At 35.8% G+C, this 14,515-nt stretch overlaps 1 protein-coding gene across 5 annotated transcripts; it reads right to left on the bottom strand.

The window, feature by feature from the left end:
• Positions 1 to 4,892: 4,892 nt before the first annotated feature.
• LOC112282332 (uncharacterized) lies at positions 4,893 to 9,605 on the bottom strand. 5 transcript variants are annotated; one of them, XM_024519787.3, is made up of 3 exons: positions 9,341 to 9,605; positions 8,639 to 8,732; positions 4,893 to 8,024 (listed from the first exon to the last, which is right to left on the bottom strand). In XM_024519787.3, the coding sequence occupies exon 3, from the start codon at positions 7,632 to 7,634 to the stop codon at positions 5,196 to 5,198; it is 2,439 nt and encodes an 812-aa protein (XP_024375555.1). In that variant the 5' UTR covers positions 7,635 to 8,024; positions 8,639 to 8,732; positions 9,341 to 9,605; the 3' UTR covers positions 4,893 to 5,195. The 5 variants fall into 5 exon arrangements, with proteins under 5 accessions (XP_024375555.1, XP_024375554.1, XP_024375553.1 ...); XM_024519786.3 differs by lacking the exon at positions 8,639 to 8,732 and having other exon boundaries at positions 9,297 to 9,605; XM_024519785.3 differs by lacking the exon at positions 8,639 to 8,732.
• Positions 9,606 to 14,515: the final 4,910 nt, after the last annotated feature.

Genomic DNA, 14,515 nt, shown 5'->3' with positions numbered 1-14,515 from the left:
TACTTTTGATCAATAATGAGTAATTTTCTTGAAGCTAGAGCCTCTTCATCTTTGAGCAATGAAATCAATATTAACTGATGATTCAACTTTTTTTAAATAAGTTCAATCAATTATGCCTTTTGATCATCTTATTCGTGATATTAAGAAAAATCCTTTAAAGTCTAATGGTACTTCCAAATTTGAATTTTTAAAAAATCTATTATATTTTGAGAGGTACTTATATATTCTAAAAGATGAAACTTGGTTATGTCTTCTTCAAGCTTTTCATAACTTTCTAACAACAAGACATTTTGGATATAATAAGACTTAAGAATTAATATCCAAGGATTTTTGGTGGCTCCAAATATAGAAGATGGTCAAAGATTTTATACAATCCTGTGATATTAGCTCAAAATCAAAAAATCTTCATCAATCTTATAGACTTCTTCACCCATTATCTATTTGAGAATAACCAAAGTGTTTAGTTTCTATAGATTTTATCATGGATCTTTCAATCTCAGATTCTTATGTGTCTATATTTGTGATAATAGATCATTTTACCAAGATGGTACATTTTGTACCATATACAAAATCTATCACAAATGAAGAAACAACCAAGTTTTTTCTTAACAACGTCTATTACTATCATGGATTGCCTAGGAATATTATATCGGATATGAGAACTTAATTTGTATTAAGATTTTAGGAAATCCTTTTAAATATTCTAAAAGAAGATATAAAACTATCTTTGACTTTCTATCTTGAGATTCATCGACAAACATAATATATAAATCAAATTTTGGAGCAACATTTGAGATATATCATCAATTACTAAGAAGATGATTGAATAATTCTTTTGCCATTGGTAGAGTTTGCTTATAATAAAATAATATATTCTTCTATGCAACAAACAACTTTTTTTATTAATTATAATTATCATCCACAATTTGATATTTTTGACTTTTAAAAGTTGATAATCTTATGAAAAAATATTTGATTAATCATTTATTTGAGTTACATATAACAATAAAGGCATAATTAAAAGAAACTCAAGAACAACAAAAAAAACAATGCGGATGCTTATTGCAAGTAACAACCTCATTTCCAAGTTGGTGATAAGATATGGTTATTTTATCATAATATTAAAATTATTTTCTCTAGTGACAAGTTGGATTATTGTATACTTAAACCATTTTTTATTTGAAAAAAAGTCAATCTAATCACTTATTGATTACATCTACTAGAGTCTATGAAAATCCATCTTGTATTTCATGTGTGTCTTTTGGAGCCATATAAGATAGTGAATATTCCAAGAAGAAGACAAATACCACTACTTCATATAGAAGTAGATAATAATGAAGAATTTGAGGTAAAAGAAGTATTAGATTTCACGCGTAATTGATTTAAGTTGAAATAGCTTATTCATTAGCACAGATATAATATTAGTAAATGTATATGAAAGCCAACAAAAAATCTTACAAATATTATAGAAAAGGTCAAAGATTTTCATCAACAACATCCATTAAAACCAAGTTGAAGGATAATAAACCTCTGATATAAAAGAAGTACAATTTAAAAAAGATTGCATTCTACCTTCTATCTTTGTTTGTAATTTTTGTATAATTGTGAGATTGAACGAGTGGAGAATCAACAGCTACTAAATTCAATTTAAGAGCCATTATTTGTTGATTTACTAGATGAGATATTGGAATTATTACAGTCTTCAAGAGGATGTAATAGGGATGAAGACCTTCAAGAGTGACATGTTCTTTGATTAGATGGCAAGATATAACGCGTTTGGTATCATAATATGGAAAGAAAGTCTTGATGTTTGGTGAATTTATTAGAGATATGAACATCTCTTAATTGTATTAGAAATATTTTGTATGAAGGAAGTTACAAAGGTCTCAATAATCATCAAATAATATAATGGTCTTTGTGCCCTAGAATAGAACATTACAAATGATTGAGAGGACTTATTAATTTCCTTTGAAGGATACTAAGATAAAAATATGTAGCAAATAGAATTTGCCATATCTTAGAATTCTTTGACATGTAATCACTATTCCTTGTAGAACTTATTCTTAGAAGAAGAGGTAATGTCATAGACATATATTTATTATAAATTTTATCTAAGTAATATGAATAGATAGAAATAGATAAAAATATATTAATTTTATAATATCTTTTACAAAAGCTTTCTAAAAGCTTTATTAATGTTGCTTTGATTTTACATGTATTTGTAGTTGATTGGTAGGTTAAAAACTTGATTAACAAGTTAATCACACCATATGTATTGGTAGCTTACAAAGTAAATTAATTATATGGTGCCCATACAAAAAACTTGCCTTGCAAATCAAGATATGTGATGTATTTTGGAGGTCCTATAGAATGTTGCCACGTAACTCCTAAGTAGACAATATATATAGAGAAAAAGTGAAGCATTCTTCACTTTTATCAATTCCTTTCTTGCTTCTAATCTAATTTTAAGAGTCTCTAGTTTCCTTGTCATTTAGCAATAGTCATTCCAATTTTATTTCTATTTTGTTATACTTCTTTAAAAAAGTCTTACTTGTTTATTTGCTTTCATCAAGTTTTTATTCTTGAAAGATATCTTCTATTATTTTGTCAAAGTCAACTTCTAAATATTATTTAATTATTCTAAGATTAATCATATCAAAGATATTTTGAAGGTAATTTTTCAACTAAGTAATAAAGCTACTATTACTTTGAGCAACAAATAATTCATGAATATAGAGCATAAGAATAACTATATCACCTTCTTTGTGCATATAATACATATTAGCATTCAAATTATTTTTTATCATATATATGTTTCTTAATATATTATATGTTCTTTCATACTATACTCTTGATGATTGTTTAAGCCTATAGATTGACTTTTTAAGTTTTCAAACAAGTCTTTCATTCCTTGATAAAATAAAGTCTTTCAATTTTATTATGTTCTGAAATCCTAAGAAGACTATTTAAAGAAATAATTTTTACAACCATATGATGAATATTCTAATTATATATTGCTGCTAATGTTGTAGCAATTTGATTTGTAGACCATTTCAGCCACGTCTATGAAGCTTCTAAGAAGATATTTTATAAGATATTATCAAATTTATCTACTTTTACATATTTCTACATATTCAAATTATTTGGATAATTATTAGAGTAAATATATATGTTTGTAACACTTGAGCACTATATTTATAATTTTATATTGAATTAAGAATATTGTGCTTGAAATTGATATATTTGAAATGAGAGGTTAATTAGATAAGTTCATCTATTATAAATTGATGAAATTCTAACTCTTAGATGACTACAATACAATTATAAAATCCTAATCTTAATAGATGAAAGTGTTGAATGATAAATGAATGTGCCAATAGTTATAAAACATTCATTCAATTGTAGAGCATTACATATTTTTCAATTCCCTCACTTAAGCTTATACTTATAGAAACTCGGAAAGTTCAATAAGTCTTTGTTTCATACAAACATTCCATCTTTATAGAATTGCAATTGTTCCTGATGATCTAGATACAAAATCTTCATCTTCTAAGATAGGAATGTACTTAATAAAGATGTAGATGTTTTTAGTTTCTAAAAAAAACTTGTCAATGCTTTTATTAATTGTTCAAATTTAGATCAACAGAATTTAGATCAACAGAACCACCAAATTTAGATCAACAGGTTTTAGATTAGTCTTTTTAACAATAAATTATTACAGCATAAAATCTATGATTTAAGGCAACTTTAATATTTAAATTGTCTTAAAAAATATACAAGTAGAATATATATATATATATATATATATACACACATACATACATACATGCTTAAAGTGTTTTTGCTTATAGTGCACTAATTCTTATTATTTAAAAAAAATAAAATATAAATTATTAATCCTATATTATTCTATATTATTTTCTAGATTTATAGATCTTTTATCAATAATACAAACTTTTTTTTTTTCTTTATTTCTTTTTTTCTAATCATCAAAAATAGTAGTATTTGGAATTGTATGCTATTGCTATTGCAGATGCACTCTGAATCTGCAAAATATTTGCCATTAGCAATCCACACTTTCCATCAGTTATAGCAGTAAAATGCATCATCGTTGATCAGCATGAAAATAAGACATTTCCCGAACCTTCAGAACCCACAAACCAAATTTGGAGCTTTCTTTCACCATTCATAAAACGGAACTTGAATCTGAAAAACATCTCCCACAAATGGGAAGGATCGAACAAACTCGTGGAGAACGGCAATTGATCTGCATCTGGTGAAAATTGTTATTTCTGGGAATAGGCAAGGGCATGTGACTTCAGGGACACCATGGCAAAGCTGTGATGGCACGCCCACTTAAGGTTCTGATCTGTAAAGCCTAACCTGATTCACCAAAAGTCGAAAGAGAGTAGATGGGAGCAACTCGAACAGTGTTTTGATATTACCACGTTCATCCAGTCACTGCTGATTTTCATTTTCAGTAGATATGAACCTCAATTTACACGATTTGTGTGGCAGAATGTGCCCACGCGTTACCTCAATCGTTGCACTCGACACCTTCATGGTCAACAATATCCAGGCACCAACATGGGAAGACGACGTGGCTGAGCCACTCAGCGAAATCAGGTTTCAATGGGTAGGTTATCTTAAATGCATGCCTGCTGTGAACAACCTCTTCTCTTACGGCTGGCAAAGATCGAGCAATACGTTTCTCCAAGCCAAATCTCTTTGACGTAAATAACAGACTCTGACGACTACTGTGAAATTAAATACTAGAAGTCAAGTGTCGCACTAGCCTATATATAGCCAGGCTGCAAAACTCAACTAGAACATGACATTGCTTTAAACATAAAAACGAGAGGTGCAGTACAGAGAAGGTGGACATACCAGAATTGGATGGGAAATAGTCACCAAAGGCTGCTCGGTCTTTGTCATTGAAATCAAGGTAATCGTCAGTATGGTAATACAAAGCTATCAGTGCAGGAGTATGTTTCTGAAGTACAGTCAAGGCTCAAAGTAGGTATACCACCTTGATATTTCAAGAGCTGGGAATAGAAGTGGGGGTTCACGGCAGCTGTCGTTGGTTTGGATTCCTTACGGAACAAAGGAACTAAGGCTTACTGAGATGCAAGAGATAATTTTATATCAATTTTACAAGTTCTCTATCGGTCGGCTAAGTAACTTGCCACCACAGGTTATGCTGCACGCGGCTTTGGAGACGGCTTGGGAGATAGCCTGGGAGGGGCCTTAAGGCGCGTTCCAGGTTTCCCGTATCCAGTAATCTCTACGTCGGAATCTGTCTCTGAGCCGACATCAGAGTCTAAATCTATCTGTTCGTCTCCATCGGAACTTTCACTGGATTCTCCTGCACTTGCGTACCTGGAAGTCCGTATAGATGGCCTCCCGAGAGCAGAAATTAAGATTGCAGATTTGCTAAGTGATGCGTTCAGCGGAACTTTCGTTGACGGTGGCGTGATTTTAAGTTGTGGGGCATCAGGTTGAAATTTTCTGGATGGGCTATCCTCGACAAAACTCTTCATCTTGTCTGCTACATGAATAACTTGCTCATCAGTTGTTGCCCTCAATAATGATATATCCGCTGAACGAGAAGTAGAATCACGAGGAATGGAATTGCATAAAGCCTCGAGCTTCTGCTCTATCTTCTCCTTCGTAGATAGTTGCTTCACTGGCGGTCCATGCTCAAGCTCGTCCCCGCTGGCGGAAGTGATGGAATTGTATCGTTCAGGTGCGAAGAAACCTCGCCTAGCCAGGCCTCGCCTTTCATGATCAGGAGTAGTGGCATACCCTAAATCTGTATCAGGACTCCTAGGTCCCTCATCAAGGGTCTTTGGTGGTATGACAATCGGGTGAATCGGTTTCATGGCAGCTGGAAGTGAGATCGCATGATTCAAGGCGACAGATGAGTTTGCTGGCTCTTGAAACTTGTCAGGAAGTGGTTCGTCCAATGGAGGGAGATCCTCGTGAGCTGGGGCTGACTCTATACTACCGGTATCTGCAAGGCTTCCCATAACTGGAAGTGACAATGATCTCTCAACAAAATGCGGTGGCTCCACAGAAGCATCTGCATTAAGAACGTGCGCCTCGGATTTAGCGTAAAATTCCTCACTGATGGTAACGTGGTCTTTAGGAACATTTGAAATATCAGGCTCATTATGACCAGCAGGAAATTCACCAACCCCTTTGTCTGCGACATGAAGGTCACGAGGTATAGACTCTGTACTCTCGGCTACTGTGGGAGGAAGTTCACGACTATTGCCCTCCACTGGTAGTATATCCTCCAACTCCGGTATGTCATGCAATTCCACATCTCCGCTAGGCAGTGAGGTTTTCTCATGAGCGGCTGCTGGCAAAGGGTGGTCTTCATGATGAGTATTCGGTGCTGGAACAGGTAGTGCTTCAAGCTCAGCTGGAGGCGCGTGCTCTTCAGCATCATCATCATCATGTGGAGCAATTTCTGCATGAGTTCCTGTAACATGTGCTGTCTGCTGGTCATGCAAGTTCATGTCACGATCATGAACTACATCATGTATTATTGGAACAGGTGGCTCCATGGCTCCATTTCTATGATGCAAGCCAGTAAAAAGGATAAGTTCCTCATCACTATCACTGGAGGAAGGCAAATCTTCTTCTATCACCGTGAATGGAAGTAGATGGTCACGAGTAGCGTTGGCCGCCGGTAACTCCTCCCGAGAGATGTGTTCTGGATCCGATGATCTCTCTCCAACCTCGAGGTGCATGTCTTCATCATGCCGAGCGTGGTAGTGACCATACTCATCGTCACTTGTGTCCATGTCATCTTCAAATGAATCGTAAAGAGGAGCAGTGACCTCCGCAGGGCCGTTTACAAGTGGTGGCATATCATGTTCGGTGGGGGTAGATATTCCATTCTTAAACAAAACGTCAGAGTCGGGTCTTCTGGAGAAACTCGGATGAGGTGAAAAAAAGTCGTGGGGGAGTTCTCGAGCAGCGGTCCTTGTAGTGAAGGAAGGAGGCCTTTCGAAGCCTCCGTCGCTAACAGAGCGCGAGGACCTCCGAGAATCCAAGTTTGGTATTTCATGAATCACTTGCCTTTGAAGGGAATGCTGCTCAGCAACCCTCTCCTCCTCCGCTGGAATCCTCCTAGTTGCAAGCTTCACCATTGCACGTGGCTGCTCCTCAGCTCTGTGAGCAAATGCTTCCTGCAGAATGGAAACATTGTCATCATTTAAAGATGCTCCCCTCCAATTCTCGTTCCGCAACTTTTCTTCCACCCACGTCAGCCCAGAATCTTTACAAGATTTCGCCCAATCGGCTATAGTAGAACGAAAATCCTTACTGGGTGTCTTTCTCTTAATGTCCCTCTCTCCAGATTCTGTTCTGGTACCCAAGATAGATTCATGTCCGGTCTTATCTTCCAATGACCTCTGAAGGTCGCCCTCCTGATCCGATTGGTCTTCAAAATGAGGTCCCATTGTCACTAACGCCAAAAAGAACAAGGCTGTCGATATCAATAAAGGCGAGAAGAACTTAAGGATTGGGAAAAACGGAGGTGTGAGAAACACTAGTAGACTGCAGGAAACATATGGATGATTCGATATGAGGGTGCCAATCTCGGAAAGTGCGCTCGAGCCCATTTTTTCCAGAAACTAAATTCCCCCTTCGTCAAAAACGTGATTTACAAATGAAACCGGGGTTGTATAACTTCGGTGAGTTGAGCTATACAAGTGCGCTTTCAGAGTCGTCAAGCTGCTTCCCTAGCCGCAAGTCTGTCAAAGGAATGCTGGTTGCAGGGTTGAGCGAGATGGTGTATGGATTTGCACGATCAGTCTGATCAGGAATGCAGAGAACGTCCATTTCTATAAGCCCAACAGCTACACAACCGCCAATCGCCTATCCCAGGGGAGAGGGTTAGGAGACTTCTACAGAAGGGAGCTTTATTCAACAAGTCGTCGAGCACCGAAGTGAGTCACTGGAAGACAGTCATGCCCCTGATGAAAAAAGAAAATGAATTTGCCGGTCCCTCCCTGTGGAATCAAAGTAAGAGGATTTCAGCCCAAAACTAGTACACAAAGCGACGACGACGTCCTCAAACTCCCATAGACTCCATATTTCAAAATGTACTACATAAGTATTAGGAGTGCAAGATCATGGCCAGTCCGTCCTACAAGGTGAAACGGCTCTCGGTTCTAGTAAACCATCATGAAACCTTGTGGTAGTTTCTCACTTGAGCAAAGTTCCAATCTAATCGAGCATGTGAGCAAGAAAATTTAGTATGAAGAAAGCTACGTACACTGCAATGCTACACATTCAGCAACAAATATCGAAAAAGATGATGCTCTGGTCGTGATTACAAGAAAGAAGCGCTAGCGTTATTGGCTACTACAGATTTAAGTATCGAGGGAAAAAAAAGAAGTGCTGTTCTTATGTGTACTTCTCATTGTTATCTCCAAGCTCCTAGTCGTACAGTCGAATTATTGCCACAGCAGGATTAGCTATTGTGCAAACACGTCCATCCGACATTAAGAACGACGGAATCAAGCTAATTGTTCATTTTTGATCGGAAGAGAAATACATATAAATAAATAAAATTGATTAGACTCATCGGTGTAGAATCTAGGTGAAGAAGATGATACTTAACGGTCATCTGGACAACCAAACTGAGGCAAACTTGCACGACCAGTCCTCGTACATCATGGATATAAGATGTTCAACGGAACATTAATTTCCCAACTCTGCATGTGATGATCAACAAGTCAATTCGTCGCCACAGCACATCTCTAAAATTTTCTACAACTCCAACCTAAACTGAGATTACCAGTAGCTGTGGTGCGAAGTTGTAATTTAAAATCTGAGAATCCATAAGAAAAATCTAAAATAAGCCTCGCTGTTCCAGTTCACGCTACATCAATGGTGCAATCGTACGCGCAGAATAAAATCATATGGCACTCCCATCGAATAATTCCACCCAGTATTCTACAAAATTCAAGAATTCTTTTGTTCCTCCAAAGCCTCAAAGTCCTAAATCATATGCTCCAGAACAGAGAGTAACCACGAGTGCGCAAAACCTTCTTCAGAACTACCAGCAGCAACTTCTTCTACTAGTTCATAAAACCCAAAATCTTGCTTGAAACCAGTGACAACGAAACCAAGAAAAAAACTGCAAATAACTAACACAACATCAATTCCCCGAGCATCGAACAATGCCAATAGTCACACACTCGACGAACACAGATATGAATTCAACAAGGCCAACAACGACAGAGACGAGAGACAGCCGAGACGAAAGCCGCACCCACCAATTCCAGCAACGAGCTAATAAAAGGCACGCTCATCCGCTAACCTTAGAAGTGAAATCCTCCTGGCAGCTTCGGCACTCCCCTGTAGACATAATACTGCGCGATCCAATTCACACACCCCCCCCCCCCCCCCCCCCCCCCCGTAACAGATCTTCAAATTAAGCACCGCACAAGGCGCTTCGACTCTAGCATGGTCCCAGAGTGGCAGAGATGGCTATGGCGAAAGCCGGACCAGCGAGGTGGAGGAGGAGGAGAATCTGCAACACTGTCAGTGCATCATCATCAACGCATCGTCGAGCTAAGCTTGGCTCTAGTAGAAAGTAGCGAGTAGTAGGGTTCCCTGATGAGGTGTTGCGAGGCACACGACTCTTTCCTCGGACCTCGTTCCCATGCTCACGTTCTTCATGTTCCCGACTTCAACAGGGTCCATTGGCTGGGACGTGCATGCATCATTTTTGCGGCGTCAGGTCGGCACTGACAAGTGTGAATGGCAAGCGGTCATTGCGGGTCGCACCCGGCCCGATATTCCAGGACGAAGGGATGCGCTGGTCTTAGCGTTCTAAACGAGAAAGAGACGCTAACATGACGCCCAGATTTCCCGCCATCGTGAATAGAGAGAGCGAAAGTTGTAAAGCATGGTAAAACAGATACTGTTCCTTTTCTACCAACGTTCCTGTATATTGATGATCTTGATGATCAACATCAGGAATGGGAACATGTTATATACCCTCTGAATTAATATATGGGCAAAAATCAATAATGCCAATAGAAGATGTAGTACCTACAAGGGGTATATTACCTTAGAAGAATGATCTCAATAGAGAAGAACTTTTAGCATTTCAGATTCAACAATTAGAAAGAAGACCTAATGATATTAAAGTAGTAATAGAAAAATTGAAAGAAGTAAGGGAAATGAATAAAAAAAGATTTGATAAAAAATATCGACTACGACCCAAGGCAATTGAAGATGGTGATTGGATATTAGTTTATGATAGTACCTTGAACAATCAACATAGTACTACAAAGAAGTTTGCAAAGAGATGGTTTGGGCCTTATATTGTAAAAAGGGCATATAACAATAGAACATACATGTTACAAGAATTAGATGGTACAGAATTGAAGGTACTTATAGCAAGCAAGCGAATCAAGTTATTTAAACAAAGAGATGAAGACATTTTTTTTAATGAAGGACAAATTCCAATATAAGATATTGAGATTGGAATAAAAGAGCATATTGAAGATTAAGAATTAGACCGAGATGAAGAGCATTCTACATCAACATATTGAAGAATCATTAGCTTATGCCAAAAGATGCACAGATTCAAGGAGAGTAGATGTCATGATGTAACATGACTAATATATGAAAGAGTGTTGAAATAATTATAATATAGTAGATTTTAGTTCAAAGTATTAGAACAAATTATCTTAGAGATAAAGTTAAAAGTCGAAGGGATAGTAAAACTAATAGGTATCAGTATTATCTTTTATAAAATATCCTTCTACTTATTTGTTGGGCCATAAATAAGACAAAATAAGGTAGATTAGAAGAATAAATGATATTAGTATCTTTAAGAAGAAGTTAAGAATAAATTCTATTCAAATTTATGTAGAAATTAGATATTGATATCCAAAGAGGGCATGTTATGAATCAGGGTCGAAATCAAACCCCGAGGCACAAAACCAAGCCTCAATGATGATTCTAAGGTTATTTTGCAGATTGAAAATTGGAATTTGAAAGTAGATTAGATAAGGTTTTTATGGGCATTATTTTTGTATGATTTGGATTTGTAATGACTTAGTAAGAATTTTGCAAAGTCAAGTTTGTTTTCAATTGACTTGGAGTTTGTGAAATAAAATAGGATTGATGTTTTGGACAATTTCAAGAGTTTTGTAATAGATCTATGGATGAAATTTTATAGATTAATGATTATATTTGTGCTTAATATATGTTGTCATATTTAGCTAGATCTAATGGTTGAATTGAGGATTATTGAGGTTTAAGTAGATTAAGGTCTCAAAAAGTAGAATTTTAGGTCAAGCGAGGGTTTTAAAATTTCTTACAATCTACTAGTTGGATTGGAGTAGAAGTTATGTATTTGTGTAGTGGACTTGTTTTCCTTTGTATGTGAGAATTTTGAGATTGATTGAATAGTTTGATAAGAAGAAATTGGTGCTCGAAATTCCATATTCAAATTGGAGAAGAAGGCCGACCCTTACATGAGCACATTATTGTGTTATCATCCATTTGAAGTTAAGAATATTATCTTGCTCCTCACAAATTTTGAGCTCAATTCAAAAGTTAGATTGGAAGAAATTGAGTACTAAAATTTAGTAAATTTGAAGGATATTAGTTATTACTACGAGAGATTAGATTTTTGCTATTGATTATTACTATTGGATATTGATTTTTGGTACTGAAAATTGGTTATTGCTACTAGATATTGGTTATTACTACTAGATATTGGTTATTGCTACTGAAAATTGGTTATTACTACTGAATATTAGTTATTGCTACTGGATATTGGTTTTTATTATTGATTATTGGTTATTGCTACCAGATATTGGTTTTTACTACTGAACATTGATTTTTGTTACTGAATATTGATTATTCCTATTGGATATTGGTTATTGCTATTGAAAATTGGTTATTGCTACTAGATATTGGTTATTTCTACTAAATATTGGTTTTTGCTACTGAATATTGGTTTTGTTACTGGATATTATATATTGCTACTAGAGATTGGTCATTACTATTGAAAATTGGTTATTGCTATTGGATATTAATTATTGCTACAGGATATTGGTTATTGCTACTAAATGTTGGTTTTTGCTACTAGATTTTGGTTATTGCTATTGGATATTGATTATTGCTACTAGATATTAATTATTGCTACTGGATATTGGTTTTTGTTATTGAATATTGGTTTTTGCTACTCGATATTGGTTTTTGCTATTGAATATTAGTTATTACTACAGGAAATTGGTTATAGATTACTGTTATTGATTATTGGTTGTTGCTAGAGGTTATTGTTACCAAAAATAATTACTATTACTAATTATTTGTTGTTGTAATTTTTCCTTTATCTTCCACAGCCAGGTGCTCAATGCATTCTCAAGGTAAATGCCACGTAATATGATGTCGTATTACATGCTATCTTACTTAAAAACATACCAAGCGTCTGACTGTGGAAGATAAAACAATGTTTTTCAAGTATCCGGGTAGGCTAGTGGATTTCAACCATTTAAATACAAACTATTTTGGATTTCAATGTAAATACTTAATTCCAATACAAAGTACTTAAAACACTATTTTTAATAACTTCAAGATATTACAAGTACAAAGTCTTTTATTATTTGTTAGTTTTTATTTTTTATTTTATTTTATATTTATTTTATTTTATTTTTAACCCTAACCTTAGACCACGAGCTTCAGCAAGCTGTAATTCTCAATCTGACTGTCCGATTGTTGTAAACTTCTACCACTAGTGTCTTTGCAAGCCTTCTAAATGCTCAAGAAGTTTCAATCCAATCTAACTTACAAATTGCAAGAAAATGCCATAAATCCATACTGATGTATCTTGACCGCCGCCTAGAAGTCCTCGACTTACCACGCCAAAAGTCACCTTATTCTAGTTGGTAGATCTCCACAATATTACAGAAACTCCAAACAACCCCAATCTGCTAACTTTCGATATCTCTTTACATTAATGGTCAAATATCCTCTAGCTGTTCTATCAGATTAACACAAACTTTTGTATGCACTCGGCATACTCAACCCTCTAGATACCTCTAAATTTCAACTGCAAAAGTTTCTTCAATTTCACAAAATAGTCAAGAATACCAACCTTAACTTTATTACAAAAAAAATCCAAATCACCAATACAAACATTGACTTTCAGCAACGATTCCAAAAGTCCTCTCAAACCTTATAAAACTCAATTTGACACCTTTCGAAGGAGCTTTAAGCTAGCTCTCCTATCCCAAAATCTTGATCTCCGAATGCTACTTTCCTTATCCTCTCCTCCCTTTTAACTCCGTGTGGTCCCCTTTTCTCCCACCCTGGACTTCGAATTAGAACAGCCAACGGTGCTTCTCCTAAATTCTTGTTTCTAAGACGATCTTTCTACGGAAAGGATGTTTCTTCCAAAACGGCATAGAAAACAGAGCAACTTGAAATGGTACCGAAGCCTCCGTATTTGACACTTCATTGGATTGCCTAACCAAGTCAGGTCTCATACTGAGTAAGAGGTCCAAACTAGGACCTGGATTGGATGTCCCCGTAATTGGGTCAAATTGGCCCTTCACATCAGACTCACCTGAATATTGAATTGGTCCTTTTCCTTTTTTTTGATTTTTGGTAAGAACGGCTCGGACTCATTCCACCTGATTTATCAAAGAATCTTAAGGACCTTGATTTATATTCTCAATTTTTCCTTGGCTTTAGATCTGCTGATCCCGTTTATTGAAATTGGACAGAGCATTATATTACTGATAAGTATGCCTCGACTGCTTGCGATTCCTACACATTGGCATATAATCATCACTAGCTTTGAGATTGGAATATTTACTGGCATAATAATCAACCTGTCTACAACGGAAATAACGAAGTGGTCTTCCTGTACCTCCATCATGTATATTGGGTGTGTCCATCGGTATATACCTTCTAGGCTTGTTCCAAGTAGGGTTGAAAAATGATCCTGGTTGTCCCATTGGTATGGAAGGTACTTGATTCGATGACGCCAGTGGGGTGACATTAACTAACCCTGAATATTGGCACTAAAATTGGCCAATATTTCTAACATCCAAGATGACTAAATATTAATAATATCTTTTTTATTTATATTTTTACGACATAGTCGTGTTACAAGAAGACATCCACCCTCTCTAAACCTGTGCATCCTCTGGTATGCACCAAATAATCCAATTGTTGTTTGATTAATAATACGTTCTCCAAGTCTTTGTCTAAATTTTCTTCATCATTTTTGCTATCCATGTCAAATTCATCTTCTTGTTGAAGAATATCTATATCTTCACCAAGGTCTTCTATATTTATTCTTATATACCTTTGCTTAAATATTTTTACTCGTTTCCTTGTAATTGGTATTTTTAACCTTATTCTATCTAATTCCTACAACAAGTAAGTTACATTATCGTGAATAGTTGTTACCACATATGGACCAAACCATCGTTTAGAAAACTTCCTTAAAGCACTATGTTGA

Source organism: Physcomitrium patens, chromosome 5 (assembly GCF_059467195.1).
Source record: "Physcomitrium patens ecotype Gransden chromosome 5, ASM5946719v1, whole genome shotgun sequence".
Taxonomy (NCBI): Eukaryota; Viridiplantae; Streptophyta; class Bryopsida; order Funariales; family Funariaceae; genus Physcomitrium; species Physcomitrium patens.
The sequence above is the reverse complement of the archived record's forward strand: the minus strand, read 5'-3'. Positions and strand labels throughout refer to the sequence as shown.